General features: G+C 38.7%; 3 protein-coding genes across 3 annotated transcripts; 1 reads left to right on the top strand and 2 right to left on the bottom strand.

Annotated features, from left to right (window-relative positions):
- Nucleotides 1–5562: 5562 nt before the first annotated feature.
- On the bottom strand, nucleotides 5563–10611 carry LOC121734737 (gastrula zinc finger protein XlCGF57.1-like). The gene is made up of 6 exons (XM_042125343.1): nucleotides 10350–10611; nucleotides 9483–10236; nucleotides 8932–9114; nucleotides 7916–8069; nucleotides 6153–6299; nucleotides 5563–5933 (listed from the first exon to the last, which is right to left on the bottom strand). The coding sequence occupies exons 1-6, from the start codon at nucleotides 10485–10487 to the stop codon at nucleotides 5690–5692; spliced, it is 1620 nt and encodes a 539-aa protein (XP_041981277.1). The 5' UTR covers nucleotides 10488–10611; the 3' UTR covers nucleotides 5563–5689.
- Nucleotides 10612–13117: 2506 nt separating this feature from the next.
- LOC121734780 (inhibitor of nuclear factor kappa-B kinase subunit alpha) lies at nucleotides 13118–15589 on the top strand. Its single transcript, XM_042125395.1, has one exon. It carries the CDS (start codon nucleotides 13195–13197, stop codon nucleotides 15514–15516), a length of 2322 nt encoding a protein of 773 aa, XP_041981329.1. The 5' UTR covers nucleotides 13118–13194; the 3' UTR covers nucleotides 15517–15589.
- A 220-nt stretch (nucleotides 15590–15809) lies between these two features.
- On the bottom strand, nucleotides 15810–17610 carry LOC121735001. Its single transcript, XM_042125669.1, has one exon. The coding sequence runs from the start codon at nucleotides 17608–17610 to the stop codon at nucleotides 15919–15921; it is 1692 nt and encodes a 563-aa protein (XP_041981603.1). The 3' UTR covers nucleotides 15810–15918.
- Between the last annotated feature and the right edge of the window lie 56 nt (nucleotides 17611–17666).

The following is a 17666-nucleotide window of genomic DNA, read 5'->3' as shown; positions in this document are numbered from 1 at the left end:
AAATAAAATATAAACTTAATTATTTTGAAATCACCAAAAAGGCGCTAAGGCACTTTAATTTTCTATTCTCATAAATACTGAACACTTAGAGTTTAGCGTCATTTCAGCGAATCAATATTCCGAGACACTGTCTGTGGAATCCCAAGTGGCTTGTTAGGACGTCTCGCACTTAGCCGCCTGACGCACTCTGCACTAATTGCTGTGTTGTTAGAGTTACTCCGCATCTATAGCAGCTATACTCAACCTGCGGCCCACCGGGACTTTGTCATATAGACATAGATCAAGATAGATACCGCATATCGCTCCATTTATATGAAAACGAGCGTGCCACATTTTTATAGCTACTGTGACGTACCGATGATAAGAAAAGTGCCCATAGGCCAACGTTTCTATTTCAATTTCTACAGCTCAATACGGCACTTTTAGGCATTTAGGCATTTTTAGAATTCCGATTGATGTCCGATTCCGATAGCAGACGAAAGAACTGGGGCCTTACTCCCGAAACTGATATCCATTTCGATTTTCGATTTCAACGGTTTTTGACACTTTAGACATCTAAAATAGCGCTATTTTAGATGTCCAAAGCATGTCTAAAGTGTCAAAAACCGTTGAAATCGAAAATCGAAATCGATATCAGTTTCGGGAGTAAGGCCCCAGACTTTCAAAAGACGAGCATAGCTCGTCATTTTGGAGCGCGATGTGGCACGCGAAGTACACATGCGGTATCTATCATGATCTATATCTGTGGTGGCCCGCGTGAAGTTAAAACATTTTGAAATACACGCCTACCGGCAAAATAGTGCAGTCGTCGTGAAGGTTGTGAAAACTTTTCCACCTTTAAATCGCTAATTTTAAAAAACATTATTTTTAACCTTAAATAATTTTGGTAAAGACCAAAACGTGTTTTTGGCTCGTATAAAAAAAGGTTAAGTAGCACTGGAGTCTGAAAAGTGACAATCGAAACGACGTGACTACGAGAATTCCACCCGGAGCACCTGTTGGCTGTGGCAGGCATCATTACTGCACATTCAAAAAAGTGTTCCGTTAACAATTATTATTTTTTACTTTTAGTGGACATCTTTGTTTAACCAGATGACCTCATCAAAGACATTAAGTACATCTGAGGTAGCTTCCGAGGGTATCAAATCTTCATGAAATTATGATACGGCAATAAATATAATAATACGGCATTCTCGTAACAGTCGGCCTAGTCCAGAGAAATGAGCAGGTCAATACGTCTGGGGCCAACCATGTGCGGATTTCCTCGCGATGTTTTCATTCACCATACGAGCGTCAGTATTATGTACTTGAGATCAGAAAATGTCTCATTGGTACCTGACACTACACGCCTCCACCCGGGATCGAACCAGGGGCCGTACCACGAAACTGTTTTGATGCTCAAACAATCGTACGAGAATGGCGCGTCCCACCCTAACAAACGTGAAATGACGTTGTTAAAGCAGGACGCGGCAATCTCATCTGATTGTTTGAGTCTCAAAACCGTATCGTGATACGGGCCCTGCACTAGCTCGAGTGCGAACGGTCTTCCCACTAGGCTCGCTCAATTCATGAAATAGGGTTTGTTTTATAAAACACAGTCTTGCATTATAACAATTCTTTATTACCGCATTCTCGTGTCTAACACTTCAAAACATAATGGTCACAAACGCAAAGTAAGTATATTTCTTCCAAATTTCTGCTTTACATTTGTAGGCTTGCAAGGATGGTTTGGCGCGTGGATAACAACCATAGCTTCATGATAACAATTGTCATGGTGTTGAGGATGCAACTGCTGTGTAATTGTAATGGGACATTGCAGCTTCGTTCCTTGTTCGATGCAGTCCATTTCTTATCAAAATACAAATCATAAAATGTCAGACAACTTATATTTAAAATTCGTCTAATACATCTTATATCTTATATTCTTATATAATTATATAAAACTCAAAGGTGACTGACATGGTGATCTATCAACGCACAGCCAAAACCACTGGACGGATCGGGCTGAAATTTGGCATGTAGGTAGATGTTATGACGTAGGCATCCGCTAAGAAAGGATTTTGATCAATTATACCCCCAAGGGGTCAAAATAGGGGATGAAAGTTTGTATATAATAATAATTGCTAACGCGAGCGAAGCCGCGGGCAAAAACTCGTTTTTGGTATAAATTGTCAGAAAATTGACTGGATAGGAAGAGGAGGCTACATTCATTTTGAGTAGAAAATAATGGATCTACTGTTACAAAATTTAAACACCTAAAGTAATAAATTAACTTTAGGTGTTTAACTTTTGTAACAGTAACAGTAACCTCCAGGACCCCTCATTTACGCCCATGCCCAAAATGCGGTTTTGTATCCACATGACAATGTCACCCACGCGCCAAACCATTCCTGTAAGCCAATATACACTGAGTTTATATCCACATGACAATGTCACCCACGCGCCAAACCATTCCTGTAAGCCAATATACACTGTTTTTCAAAATTACAGTGCCTCTGAGAATCTATGAGAGTTGGCCTCAATCCTTATATCATCGCAATAAAGGTTAGAGGTTGTACAAATCTGAACGGTCTATATAAACAACAGATCTACATTTTACACATACAATAGAGAGCATTACAAATATAAGGCATTGCATCACAGCCGAAAAGTCGGCTTTTGCCTCCCACGGTAGGCTTAAAAAAAAAATAAGACTTGCAAAAAAAATATGCACAAAAGCTCTCTTATTTGCCGTAGCGTAGTTAATCTTGACATAAACATTAAGATTTTTTTACATTATTTTGTCATTGTTAAGTCTCATAACATTATGCTAAAGCATAATCCAACGTGCCAGATCAGGATGGCAATATAATGTAAGACTTTATTTGTATAAATACTTTTATTAGCTCTTTAATTTGCTAAATAGAAATACTTTAATTTAATACTATATTAAAGTATTTCTATTTAGCAAATTGTACCATCGAGGAAATTGATTCCTAGGCAGTTGACGGACCTACGACGTTTGGTCAGCTTATGTCAATTCAATGTTAGCTGTGATCGGTCTGATGGGTTTGACATAACGCTACCAAATTACTTAGGTCCGCCATCTGCCTAGGAATCAACTTCTCTGATCCCATTTTAACTTACAAATCATAACAAAATTTACTAACACTACCTACCGTGGGAAGCTTATAATATAATAATATTTACAGTTTAACATCTATTTTAAGACTTTACCAAAGCATAAAACGACACATTATATAATCTTGAAATTCATAAGTAAATTTTAAAAGATGATTTAAGTGATGATTTAAGAATTTTATAACCTAAGACATTGTTCCGAGCTAATAAAAGTATTTATACAAATAAAGTCTTACATTATATTGCCATCCTTATCTAGCACGTTGGAATTATCAATTGACAGAAAAGGACAGCAAAGTATGCAATGTAATGATTGGATAAATATTTTTATTTTCAGGGCAATTAAGTATTTTCTATAACATAATATCACTTCTACGTACTTAAAATTATTAAATCAATGAATATATTAATTCTTATATGTATTAAAATATTTAAAAATAATGTAATAATATAAAATTATAAAGTAATATTTTAACTTTTAAAGAATTTCTTCTATTACAACTTGAAAGGCCAATATAGGATATTATTTTATCGCATAGAATGAGTTGCAAGGTCCTGATATTTAGTAGAATAAATTATCTTTACGCCTAACCCATTATATTTTAACAATACATGTTTTTTTACAATAATTATTATAAATTATCTAAAAACAGGACATCAAATACAGGTTATTATTTATTCAGTTTCCAGCCGACACACAATGTGCGCTTATATAATTTTGGACGTAGCGGTATTATCGTGGACGTCCGCGGTAAAACGATAACATAGGGAAGTAAAATGTATGAAAATATATGAAGACTTTTTTAAATTTCCGTCGACGATAACTTTTTAACGTGCACGTTAGAGGACATCAGGTCGTCTACACTCTTCTGAACCGCACAAAACGTCCGCGGTGTGTAAAATCAAAAGGGCATTTTTTTTTATGAAAAAAGGGGGCAAACGAGCAAACGGGTCACCTGATGGAAAGCAACTCCGTCGCCCATGGACACTCGCAGCATCAGAAGAGCTGCAAGTGCGTTGCCGGCCTTTTAAGAGGGAATAGGGTCATAGGGGAGGGTAGGGAAGGGAAGGGAAGGGAATAGTTGAGGGTAGGGAAGGGAATAGGGTAGGAGTTAGGGGATTGGGCCTCCGGTAAACTCACTCACTCGGCGAAACACAGCGCAAGCGCTGTTTCACGTCGGTTTTCTGTGAGAACGTGGTATTTCTTTTTTAACGTACCTAACGTCCTCGATAACGTGACGTCCAGAATTATAAAAGCGCACATGTATTACAATCCTGAACTAAGCAACTCAATTAGAAGCAACTTTTCTATTTTATAGAAAATCATAAGCTAAATTTACCTCAGAGCGAAGCTGCTATGAAACAGCAGATTTTTGATATATTATGACGTATAGTTGCTTCCATAGTAATTACTTACACTACGTTGAGTTTCAGTGAGCATTTTGTTAGTGTATCGCTTAGGCCGTAATATGTAATATTTAAAACAAAATTATAATATTTCGTATGTGTTTTGTTTAATACTGAGATGCTTTTTGTATGTTCAAAAAATGCTCATCGCATCGCTCTCCGATGTGAACAGGCAAAATATTATATTTCTATATAAAATTCTCGTCTCACAATGTTAGTTACGGTACTCCTCCGAAACGGCTTTACTGATTTTTACCAAATTTTATATGGATATTCAATAGGTCTGAGAATCGGCTACTGGGTACTTTTTATATTGATAAGTGCATTTGTTGAATAAATAATTGTAAATTATTACGACTCGAGACTGACGGCGACCATTGTTTGTGCGACGGGATAGCGATTGACGTTGTCATGGTGACATACTTATTAAGTCACTTCAATAAAATAATAATATGGGCGAAATACTTTATATGGCAAAACAACATTTGCCGGGACAGCTTTCTGTATTTCTGTAACAAGCTATAAGTTAAAAAAAAAACTATAACCCGACTACGTAAAATATGAAATTTAAAAAAATATCCAGGTCTATGGTCCCATGCGGCATCCATACTAATATTAGAAATGGGAAAGTGTATATGTCTGTTACCTCTTTACGCCCAAACCACTGAACCGATTTTGCTAAAATTTGGTATGGAGATAGATAATTTGAGTCTCGGGAAAGGATACCTTTTATCCCGGAAAAATGTACGGTTCCCGCGCGATAAACGAGTTTTGGTGCAACGGAGTTGCGGGCGTCATCTAGTCTAGTAAATCTAGTAACACTTCTTTCATTCAAATAGGACCAATAGTTTAGTCGCTACATACAGTACTCCAAAATTAATAATGCGCATGAATTACCGTGAATAATGACCGTATTGCAAAACCTACAGCAATATCACGACGAACTTTGACTAATACATGTATCTTAAACGCAATGCAATTAGAAAATGCAATGTCGTCTACCGTCGCTCGGGAAATACGACCATTGTCGTAAAATTTCGAAAATTTCTATGCGCATTATCACTGTGAGCACGTACATAGAGTGGCAACATCACTAACATAATTTCAGCCTCGCCGTAGTCGGTTAAAAATGAGAATTATCGAAATATAAACAAGGTTACGTTCAAATAGCATCAGTTTTTTCTGGCGTTATGTCTATAGTTATACCACCTACCCCATCCTTGTTATAGGGGTCATTGTTGAACGTGATGGTGATCCTAGCATCAGGATTGATATTGTCTCCGGGTTCCGTGTCCTTCAGCTGAAGTAAACCCTTGTCTACGGTGTTGGTACCGTTGAGGTAGTGGACTGGATAGTGGCTTTTCAATTCCCGCATTAGCCTGAAGTTCATGTGGCAGAATTTGCATCTGGAAATAAAAGAAATAAAAATATCAGTCCTTACGTGATTTTTTTTTTGGTACTATTAACTCCTGAATCTTGGCTATTTATAGATGTATTTTTTTTACAAAATAAGGTGGGTTGACGTACATTTCACGTCACGTCAACGTACCGTGCCACGTTACCGCACCGTTCCACGTTGACGACGTCGTGATGTGGAGATGTGGGCAGGCCGTAAAGGTACTTACTGGTAGAGGTTCTGTCCGACGTGTCCTCTCATGTGTTTGACCAGGTCGTTGCTCTGTGTGAAGGCGCGGTCGCAGTGACTGCACTGGTACGGTTTCTCGCCAGTGTGGATGCGGTAGTGGCGCTTCAGGTGGTCCTTGCTTGTGAAGCTGGAAATGGTATAATAGATGAGGAGCATTTAGACGTGGGAGACCCATGCACGAATGGGCCGGCTCGACCGGAGAAATACCACGTTCTCATAGAAAACCGGCGTGAAACAGCGCTTGCGCTGTGTTTCGCCGAGTGAGTGAGTTTACCGGAGGCCCAATCACCTACCCTGCCCTATTCCCATCCCTTAACATCCCTACCCTCCCCTATTACCCTATTTCCTCTTAAAAGGCCGGCAACGCACCTGCAGCTCTTCTGATGCTGCGAGTGTCCATGGGCGCCAGAAGTTGCTTTCCATCAGGGGAGAGTTTTTTCGTTTGCTCCCTTAATTCATTTTAAATAGAAACCTACATGATGTTAAGTCACGCAAAATTTTGACTTTTTGAAGACTGTTTCTCGCTTTTTTAGGGTTCCGTACACAAAGGGTAAAAACGGAACTATACTATTCCGTCTGTCTTGTCTGTCTCCAGGCTGTATCTCAAGACTCTCACTCAGACTCGCACTTGGCCTATTTTCTTATCAGAAACCTTGAAGAACGAAGCTAGATTATGTTGCGACGCATCGTCGCCAATGTTTACCACATCTGCAATGCAAACTATATGCCATCAAAACAATAGGAGACGGGCAGTGGCAGGGCAAGACTTAAATTTGATGTGGGCAAGATAGATCTTGCGAGGCCCCCTAAAATATATTTTGCGAGGCCCCCTGAAGGATGACGCAAGAAGACGGATTTTTAGAGAGAAAGATTTTTTTGCTACTCAAACTTTTATTTATAAAACTTCTTTTAATGAATATTTGATAATCAAAACTCATAAATCCTTTAAAAAAACCGAGTCCAAGGGGCACTAGGCCCCTTAGACCGCGAGGCCGCGGTCGCCCACACCGCCCACGCCTTACGCCGCCTATGGAGACGTGGACAGCGCAGCAAGCAAGTGCAATGACTATTATAATTTATAATTGATTTTAATAATATCCAAATCCAAATGGTACGGAAAAATGAACACTTGCAAAGTAAAAGGAGGGGAAGTAAGTTATCTTCATACAAAGGAACCGCGCGCAGCTTGTATGTGTGCGCCATAGCACAATAGACATAACTACCGTTCGACTGCAAAGAAACGGACAGGTTTCAATATCTGTCAAATTCGTCGGGTTTCACTAGGATTATGAACGGATTGTGCCTCGCGCTGGCTGATATAATTTATTTTTAAATATTTAAAATAAAGATTTCAAAATTGGATTCTGACAATTTTAATCGCATGTGCCAAAACATACGACCAAAGAGGAACACGTCCATCGAATATGTCATATTTTTAAATTTGTAGGTAACAGTTAACAGCCCTAGCGACGATTTTCGTCATGATACGTCAAATTTAAAAATTTCAACATCAGTTCTAAGTCGGCATACTCTATCATTCTGTCTACTCTGGCCATAGTATCAATGCGTCGCCACGTATGGCACACAACAAAATCTCGGCGAGTTTTAGAGGCTGGTACCGCCGAGATTTTGTTGTGTGCCATACGTGGTGACGCATTAATACTATGGCGCACACATAAAAGCCGCGCGCGGTGCCTTTGTATGAAGATAACTTACTTCCCCTCCTTTTACTATGACACTTGCCTCATATTACAATTGTCGCAGGCGAAGGGCCTGATGCCCAAGTGTATCAGCTTGTGTTTCTTCAGTGAGTTGGGTTTGGTGAATGCGGAGTCACATTCCGTGCACTTGTACGGATGGGCTCCAGTGTGAGTTGTCATGTGACCCATCATTTGACCTGCAATTGTCAATACTAGCTTAAATTAAAGGCCTGTTTCACCATCCTGATAAGTGCCGGATAGGCTATCCGCAACTTATCTGACAGATGCTCCATACTCTATCTGTCAGGTTAAGTTGTGGATAGCCTATCTAACACTTATCAGAAAAAGGTGAAACAGGCCCTTAATAGTATTATGTCATTGGCGATTGGGGGTAAGATTACACGGAGATCAAGCCCATACAGTATGCTGTGGTCATGACGCGAACTGCATGAGTTCAATTTTAACGCCGGTGGTAGGCATCATGTAGACTTTCAGAGAACATTTGCAAAAATTTATTCTAAACAAAAAAATATTGAATTTGAATTTGAACAGTAATAATTTCAAACAAATTCCAGGTTGTATAAGTTTCGTATAACATAATAAGGTTCTTCTTCTTCTTCTTTTAGATCAGCGCATTCAATTAGGCCGCCTACCGCCGTCACATTGACGTTACGATAAAGTCTCATGACGCAAATGTGCAAATTTCTCTCTCAACATGCCTAAAAAAATAATTATTCTTTGAATTGGAGACATGAGTGGAAGAACCAGATAGCTAACATTTCATAACACAAGGACAATTACTCATTTTTTCCATTGTAATTGGAACAAACCTTGTTACTCACGTACTTCATCATCTGCCTAATATATTCTGGCTATACATAGAATCGACATTTGCTTGACTTAACCCAGCCCTAAAGCCTCCATAATATATGGAAAATAAACACCAATTTTGTATCCGTTACTTACCTCCTTTATCCACTAACGTCTTTAATTATTAGAAGAAATTAAAAGTTTTGACAATTATTTAACATATTGAGAATTATTAAATTCTTAACAAACCTTTGGTAGTAAAAGTTTTTGGGCATAGTTTGCAGGAGAATGGTTTAATACCACTGTGTCGCTTGAGATGTTGCCGCAGGTTTGAACTGTTGTTGAAACCCTTCCCACACTCTGAGCACAGGTATGGTATCTCCCCTGTATGTATTCTTATGTGATCTTTCAAATTGCATATTTGAGAAAATGCTGCAAAAGAAAAAGTAGTTTTGACATGTAACATTATAATATTAGATAGGAACTTTTAACCCATCAAAACCGGAGGCCACCGGAGGCCACCGGAGGCCGAGTAACAATTGAATAGCTATTGTGTCTTTGATACCCACAATCAAGGTATTAAAATATTTTCTTTGTATTTAACTTTACATAAAAATAATTACATTTCAAGTCATTTCTATATTAACTGTCTACCCTTAGGGGTAATACAAAATGGACACAAAAATCTAATTAGACCATTTCTATAAACTTTAGTAACAACTTTTGCTCAATATTTTTATAGCTTTTAGAATTTTCCTGATTGTAAACACCAATAATAAAAGGGATTAAAAGATTGCTACCTTTGGAGCAGTGTGGACAGATGTGTGGTTTGTCTCCGTTATGTTTTCTCATGTGACTCTGAAACTGGTCTTGGCGGGAGTATGTCTTAGAACACTTTGGGCACTTGTAGGGCTGTATGACAGAATGAAGTTTGATATGCCTCCTCAATATTGTCTTCCGTGTAAAACTTTTATCGCAGTGGTCGCACTTGAAAGGCTTAGCATCTTGCATGTAAACATTATGCGTCCTGAGATGAGACAAAAACGCCTTCTCTTTTCTAAATGATTCTGGACATTCGGAACACTTAAATTCAGCATTTTCCTGTTTTATGTTTGCTAGTAGATCATTCTGCAGTAAAGAGTCATAATCTTCATTTTTACAGTGTGTCCCCAAATGTTTTTTGTATGAAGACTCTTTACTAAAACTCTTGGTACAGGTAGGGCATTTGTATTTACTGCTTTTATGTGCGAGCACATGTTTGAGAAACTTTTTTTCTTGGGTGAATACTTTCTCACATACTTCGCAAACTAGCTGCTCTGGCGCATTTTCGTTTTTTGGTATAACATCATCTAGTAAATCATATGAGTCGAAATAGCTGTGACTCCAATCGTCTATGTCCGTGTCTTGCTCATTTTTAACAGGTGTTGCTGCTACCAATAGCTTCTTTAGTTCTGCCTCCACACTCACAGCTTGAGTACGAAAAGTATAAACCAATTGAAGAATTTTAGCACATTCATCGCACAAGCACTGCGGTAATCCATCTTCTTTGGATATCTAAAAGAAGCGAACATATAAAAACGAAAATGAATTAAAGCTCAATCTGTATCCGTAAAAAGTATGGGGCAAGGAATTAATAATAGAGGTAAATATTATCAGACCCAACTTACACTAAGAGCAGTAGTTGCCTCGAGAATGTCGGCTAGTTTAAGTGTGCAGTTTTCCTCTATTTTAACTGGCCCAAACAAATCAATTAAGGACAAATTATTCCTCATACATGTTCGACAAGTTCTCGTTATATCCACCATCTTCTATGTGTCGTTACATTAAAACTAGTAATATGGTATAAAATGTAGTGCTTGTATTATTATTTTATTCACGAGTTACTCAATAAAACCAATTAGAATTGCAGAAAATGCTTAGAAATTACAATTTACAACTCAAAACAATGAAAATATGACATTATTGACATCTGTAATTTCTTGTCAGCTATTTTTTTTTGCGCCCACGGCGCAGGCCGCAGGCTATGGTCTTGCAGACTGCAGTCTTTCGACCATAGGTACCGGCCGTACCGCCTAATCCAAACTCCAAGCTGTCCACACTCCAAACTCCAAGTTTGAACTTTGAACAGTTGGAGTTTTGTCGGGAATGTGAAAGAGTGATGTTGTGTTTTTGTATTATTTTCCTAAAATTTTGTTAATGGGGTTTTAATGTAAAATATTGGTAGGATATTAACCATTAGACATTCGTTATCGTGCACAAGTCAAGTGTAGGAAAGTGATGCAATATCCAGAAACGAGCTATTTTGTGTTCCCTCCAAAACTCCATCGAAAGTTTCAATAAAGCGCCTACCACTTTACTAAATCGACAGACTAGACTCCTTGACTGTATTGACTTTTTACTTCGACTTTGACTAGACTTTTGACCAGGGCTTCATAACGTTATCGAATACCCGAAAAAATATCGTTACGTACCGGTATTTTCATAATGGTAGCCAGATAACGGTATTTTTTATCGATAGCTAGTAACATAACCAAAAAATATCGTTATAAAAATACTGGTAAATATAACGATATTTTCTGGTATCAGGTATGCGTCGTGCACCAAATCTCACTCGCAGCCCAACTTCCGAATTCCGAGCACCAGTTTTTACATACGTGGGAAAGCCATGCTTCGGCACGAATAGGCCGGCTTGACCGGAGAAATACCACGTTCTCACAGAAAACCGGCGTGAAATAGCGCTTGCGCTGTGTTTCACCGTGTGAGTGAGTTTACCGGAGGCCCAATCCCCTCCCCTATTCCCTTCCCTTCTCTTCCCTACCCTCCCCTATTACCCTATTCCCTCTTAAAAGGCCGGCAACGCACCTGCAGCTCTTCTGATATTGCGAGTGTCCATGGGCGACGGAAGTTGCTCCCCATCAGGTGACCCGTTTGCTCGTTTGCCCCCTTATTTTCATTAAAAAAAAACTTTGACTTAACAAGTCAAGATGGTGCTGCAATTTGTTTAGTCAATGAATGCTTTCTATCCAAGGTACCTATGTCCGTATTTATTTACTTGTTTAAATTGTGGCGAATGCGGGGGATGGGCAAAATATGGATAATTATTTGTATGTCTTAGTATTTATTACTAGAATTATAAGTTTAATACATATATATTTTGTAGACTGTAGTTAAAAATATTTTTATTTATAATACAACACATTTAAAAAAGGAAGCACAAAGTTATATGATAGCATTTACAAAATATGTAGGTATTATAACACGGAGAATATTTTAAGGAGCGTAGCCCGTCGGATCAGAGGCGCTTTGCACATGACGGGGCTGGGCGGACCGGTCAATTTCACCGCGAACGATAGCACAAAGGGAATCCTACAATATGTATTACCAACCGGACCAAGGGCTGAAAGACCGCTCCGCAGGTCCCCGGCGGGCTCTGGCAGAGCGGCATGTCCGTGGCTGCCCGCCGTGGATCACACATATCAGTTTACATGCAGTAACGCAGACGGCGCGGCGGCGCGAGGCGGCTGCTAGCTCTATTCTCTCTATCTCCACTAGAACGAACGTCCTGAACTGACTGCCTCCACTCGTCGTGTGTTTTGTGTACCTACGCGGCGAGGGCAGCTGCAGACACCGACGGACAGACGCGGTCTTTATTCCTTCGTGGACAAAAAGCCCGCCTCGCCCCGTCATCTGCAAAACAACAGAGTCCGCCCGGCAGCCAGCGCACGGTGCACGTGCTAACAATACAATGATTAACTATACAAACCATAAATTAGTAATATTTGAACAAAGATACTAAGCACTGAACTACTGGAGTACTGACCATGTCATTCTCATTAGACGTCATTTTTCCTATAATATATACCTACTGGTCACCAGACACATCTAGTTTCATTTTGTGCATACTGCATACTGAATTGACTGATTAAATTAAGTACTTATTTTACAAAAGGTAACGTTATCAAAGAACATACATATATTTACCGTTATAAATCCTATTTACCGTTATAACATTTACCGGTATTAATTCCAATTTTTACCGTTATTTCTAGTATCGGGTAAATTTTCATACCGTTATCTATGCCCTTGAAGCAATAACGTTATGAAAAAATACCGGTATTTGAAGCCCTGCTTTTGACCTGACCTGACGATATAAAGAAAAAACGATGTTGAAAATTGTACCTATGCAACAATACTGTTTTCCCGGCATTTATAATACTTGACACTGGCCATAGTCATATAAGAAGAAAAAAAAGCTTGGACAACTGCAGTGTTCCTGTTATTCCTTCCGCTAGTTCCTTACCTTTTACTTGTCTGTGGCACAACATACGCAAAATTGTGTCAAGTTGCCAAGGAAAAAAAAAAAAAAAAAAAAAACTGCAGTGAGCAGTCAACTGTCAAATTGTCATCTTTGATCTTTCGGTTTTGCTTTCGGTTTTTGTTGACAGTTTATCTATTTTTAAACTTTATTTTCCTCATATTTCCCTTGACTCGTCAATAAAATATAAAAATAAAATGGACGACATTATATTTATTGGAGATTGGGTGAAAGATAGAGTTTTGGGATCGGGCAGTTTTGGCACAGTGGTACTTTGGCGGCATAAAAATAATGAACAGAAACTCGCGATCAAAACTTGTAAATGGGGCGATGAGCTCACAGCCAAACACAGAGAGCGATGGACAAAGGAAGTGGAAATGTTGCAGCAGTGCAGGCACCCAAACATCGTCAGTACAAAGGAATTGCCTCCAGAATTCGTCGTTGGCCTAGTGCGAGCGAATCCGTCGAAACTTCCTATTCTCTGCATGGAGTACTGTAGCGGCGGGGATCTCCGGCAAGTACTCAACAAACCCGACTCGTGCGGAGGACTGAAAGAGCCCCAGGTTCGTAAAATACTCGGTGATATCGGTAACGCAATGAGCTTTCTGCACAAAAACAAAATTACCCACCGCGATTTAAAACCTGAGAATATTGTCCTTCACACACCGGAAGGCCCGGATGAGAAGAGTGGCAGAGTCACCTACAAAATCATAGACCTTGGATATGCTAAAGAGTTAGACTCTCACTCTATTTGTGCTAGTTTTGTTGGTACCCTGCAATATTTGGCACCTGAGCTATTTTACAGTGAATCCTACAGTAATTCAGTGGATTTCTGGTCCTTTGGTCTTCTAGCTTTTGAAATTATCTGTGGTGTGAGACCCTTTTTGCCATTTAAGGCACCAGTTGAGTGGATGCCATTAGTGAAAAAGAAAACTCATGATCATATTTGCATCTATGAAACATTTCATGGAGATATTGAATATTCAAATTGCTTATTTCCTGAAAATCATATTTCTAAACCCTTGAAGGCGCACTTAGAGGAATGGCTAAAAATCGCTTTGGAGTGGGAGCCGAGACTGCGAGGAAGAATGCCTGGAACTAAGTCGAGTACAAGCAAAGTTACTTTTAATATACCCTCAGAGGAGAAAGCTGTCCCCAACAATATTGTCATGTTTGATCAATTAGAAAAAATGTTAGCCACTAAAATTATCAAGATTTTTAGTGTCTCCACTGTATCTCAACTGGCATATCAGATATCAGACTCCACTACTGTGGCAATTTTAAAGTCATGGATAGCGAAAGACATCAACATTGATGTCACTGATCAAATTATAGTCAGTCGTACATATCTCAGTGTACCGGACGAAGATGCTGCTGAAAAATACTGGCACGAAGACAATAATGTTATGCTGTACTTGTATAGCAAGGATAGATTTATCAGAGAGAATTCTATTCCTATAGTGCCAAAAGCAGTGCAGCGTTGTCTGGAGCACCACAAGGCATTATATAATTTTAAGAACAGTCAAAACTTATACAGGAATGCATTGTACTTTGTTATGACACAGATGGAAAACTATGATAGCCTTATTAATGGGATCTTTGCTAGATCTGAATCATTGAAAAATGAAAGTAAACAATTGCTCATGAAATTCAATTCTGTGGACAAAAGCTTAGGAAAGCTACTTGCTAAAATTGAGACCATTTCAAAAATGATCGATTTAGGCAAGAACCATATTGAGAACTTAAAAGCGAACAGTGTCGGTACAAACTTTTTGGGAGGATTCTCCAAAATCTTTAAAATGTATGACGACATGATTGATAAAACAACAAAACTTGAGAGTGCATGGGCGCAGCTGTCCACCAGACTGCAGTCAGCTGCGAGAAGAAGCAATGAATCAGTTTCCGGGGACTTGAGTAAATTTGTTGCAAAATATAATTACCAAGCTATATTTACAACAGCCTATAAAACATATTTGTCGCACAAGAAAAGTGATTTCTACAATGACAACAAGGAAAAAGAGAAGCAGTGTCCAGAAATCGTCAAGGTGTGCTACGACTGTCTCAAGTTGAGGGACAGAGTGTTGCAGGAATTACAGGCTCAGGTGTTTGTACTGAAGCTTAAGGATTTGAGCATAGAATTTTCCAAGATATCAGACATTATTACCAATGCCAATAACACAACTGACAAATTGGGACAAGATTTTATGACCCTATCTGACGAGTTTTCAACATGCATCTGGTCTACTATAAGTATTCTAGTAAGCGATGCTGAAAATATGTCTGAACTTCCATACAGTGTTGTGAATTTCCAGAAGAAAGATTTTAAGTTAGATAACACACCAAAAAGTTTGTATGATTCAGTCCAAAGTAATTTTAGCGATGGAATGTTGTCTTCCCTGGTCACAGAAAGTTTAAATCTACGCCAGACTCATGTTAATCTTTGTGATAAGTTAAATGCCCAAAAGGAATTGTTAAAAAAGTCAGTGTATGATTTTAGCTTTCTGAAAAATGATTCTTGATTTTAGGCTCTATTTAGGCAAGAAAAAAAATCTATTTCTGTAGTAATGTATTAACTGTTAAACTGTTTTAAAAATGGATTTTTTTTTACAAAGTTGAACTAAGTATATTATAAGTTTTTATTGCATTTAATGTAAAAATTTAAAACATTATGGTGCCTTATAAATTATGATTATATAGCAATAAATATTAAATATATAATATTAGATGTTAATAACTCCTTATATTATATTTTCAGTAGCTTATTCTAGTCAAGGATATATTTGTTACCATAATACAAAATTATATTCATCTTTAACAAGTAAGATAAATAAATAAAATACAGTATTCCTTTGTTCTTATTTAATTACTCATTTGTTACATAACAAAGTAATACTCATGCAATTAAATAAATCGTAAATCGTTTAAATGTACGTGTTAGGAATGCAAGATCCAGTGAACTGTTCAAGCCATTCTTGGAATTGGTCTATAACTTCTTGTAATCTCGTGAGATCAGCTGGAGTGGCCAAGTACTCTGACGGCACGAATCTAGGGTCAGGAATACCGCTGGCGTGCAGCCATATTGCAAACATGGCGTCGTTTATATTGGCCACAGATCGTCTGCAGATCCTGGCTGATGTCACGCAGACGTTAACCAACGCCTTCATAGTACCCGACGTGACGTATTTCGGCCGCTCCTTCCGGGCGGCCAGAAAATAATCTCGCAAAAGTATTTCGGCCTCCACATCTATGACCACTTTAATTCCAGCAACGGTGTCCAAATAAAACGCAACGCTTCTCAAAATATCTTCATCCTCGAACATTTGAACGGGCTCAATGGCCTGCTGGAGAATGAAAGCCGATAGTTCATCGTCGTGTTCACCGAAGTCACCCCGGCAAATGTTCTGAAAGACGCTGTTTACGTTGTGTATCATCATTTTCTTGAGGTCCATGCCGTGGGCCCAAACTGCGCACTTCAGCTTCGCATTACTTATTATATCATGCAATACTTCTCCCGTTTCTATTGCCGTTATTACGGAATGGACGACCTTTTGGCTCAAAGCTTGCAGCGGTAATGGTATGACGCAAACGCCAGAGGATGCAGCTAGCAATGCCGTGGTCGCTGAGGTGGTGGACGTCCCTAGAACGATGTGCCTATCGGCCAATTTTGCAGCGTGCATCATCAACTTTCCTACATATTCGGTGTCGTGGCCCGAGGCTAGAAAGTGTATTATCGGAGACGAATTTACTCTAAAAGCTTTGACGCTAGCTACACTCATAAGTAGGTTTATTTTTACATTCATAAAAGAATTAAGAGGGCGAATATTCAACCCTATGCTGATAGCCAGACTGTAGATGAATTTCCAAGGGATACCCTCGCATTTGGAGTATAATTCTTCTATATCTGGGCAGACGGGGGATATTAATATAAGTGGTAAATCAACAATTTCTTCGACGGACCATACAAAAGAAGTTTTTTTCAAAACGACTACATGGATATTGTACATGGCCCCTAATTTTAATTCATGAATCAGATCGTCTAGAATTATTAACCTCTTACAAAACCCGTTATCTCGATTCACTTGAAACAAGGCAGTGACTTGGTCGCAATATTTTCTCAGTCCCTTCTTTTCGTACAAAGTACTTCTGCATACGAAACATTTTGGCGGTGTTTTTGTCACATGATGCAAAATTATTTCGTTGCCTTCGCATTCCTCGGGACACGACCAAACTGTGTAATAAAGGTAATCGCTCGGTTTTGAAACATCTATAAGAAGACCAGTATACGCAACGATACTGTTGTATGTTGCCTCTTTGTTATTTAGTAAAAATGCCGGCATACATCTTAATCTTATTTTTATGATAACTTGCGAAAATCCAACAAGATTACATAAAGCGCTGTTATCTATGCACGACTTGAGACATGCGTAGAATATTTCTGTGCAATATTTTTGCCACATCAACGGCTCTCGCAATAAAAAATCCCCTAATTCAGGGGAAAAATCTATTATGTCCATGACGTCTAGGCGTAGTAAGTATTGCACAGGTGGAAACTTACGTAATAACGTATGATCTTCATTATATTTTTCAAAGAATTTAACACAAATGTTTTTCATATCATGAAAAAATCCCCTTTGATCAAAATATAGCAATATTTTTAGTTGTGTATTCA

Source organism: Aricia agestis, chromosome 16 (assembly GCF_905147365.1).
Source record: "Aricia agestis chromosome 16, ilAriAges1.1, whole genome shotgun sequence".
Lineage (NCBI taxonomy): Eukaryota > Metazoa > Arthropoda > Insecta > Lepidoptera > Lycaenidae > Aricia > Aricia agestis.
Note: the sequence above shows the minus strand (reverse complement) of the source record. Positions and strands in the feature narration are given on the sequence as shown.

Excerpts from the sequence above, each read along its gene's own strand:
- LOC121734737 (XM_042125343.1), bottom strand. The coding sequence starts at position 10,487 with ATGGTGGATATAACGAGAACTTGTCGAACATGTATGAGGAATAATTTG. Across the intron at positions 8,070-8,931 it reads AAAAACTTTTACTACCAAAG|GTCAAATGATGGGTCACATG; the intron begins GTTTGTTAAGAA and ends TGACAATTGCAG. Across the intron at positions 5,934-6,152 it reads GTCGGACAGAACCTCTACCA|ATGCAAATTCTGCCACATGA; the intron begins GTAAGTACCTTT and ends TTTTATTTCCAG.
- LOC121734780 (XM_042125395.1), top strand. The coding sequence starts at position 13,195 with ATGGACGACATTATATTTATTGGAGATTGGGTGAAAGATAGAGTTTTG.
- LOC121735001 (XM_042125669.1), bottom strand. The coding sequence starts at position 17,610 with ATGAAAAACATTTGTGTTAAATTCTTTGAAAAATATAATGAAGATCAT.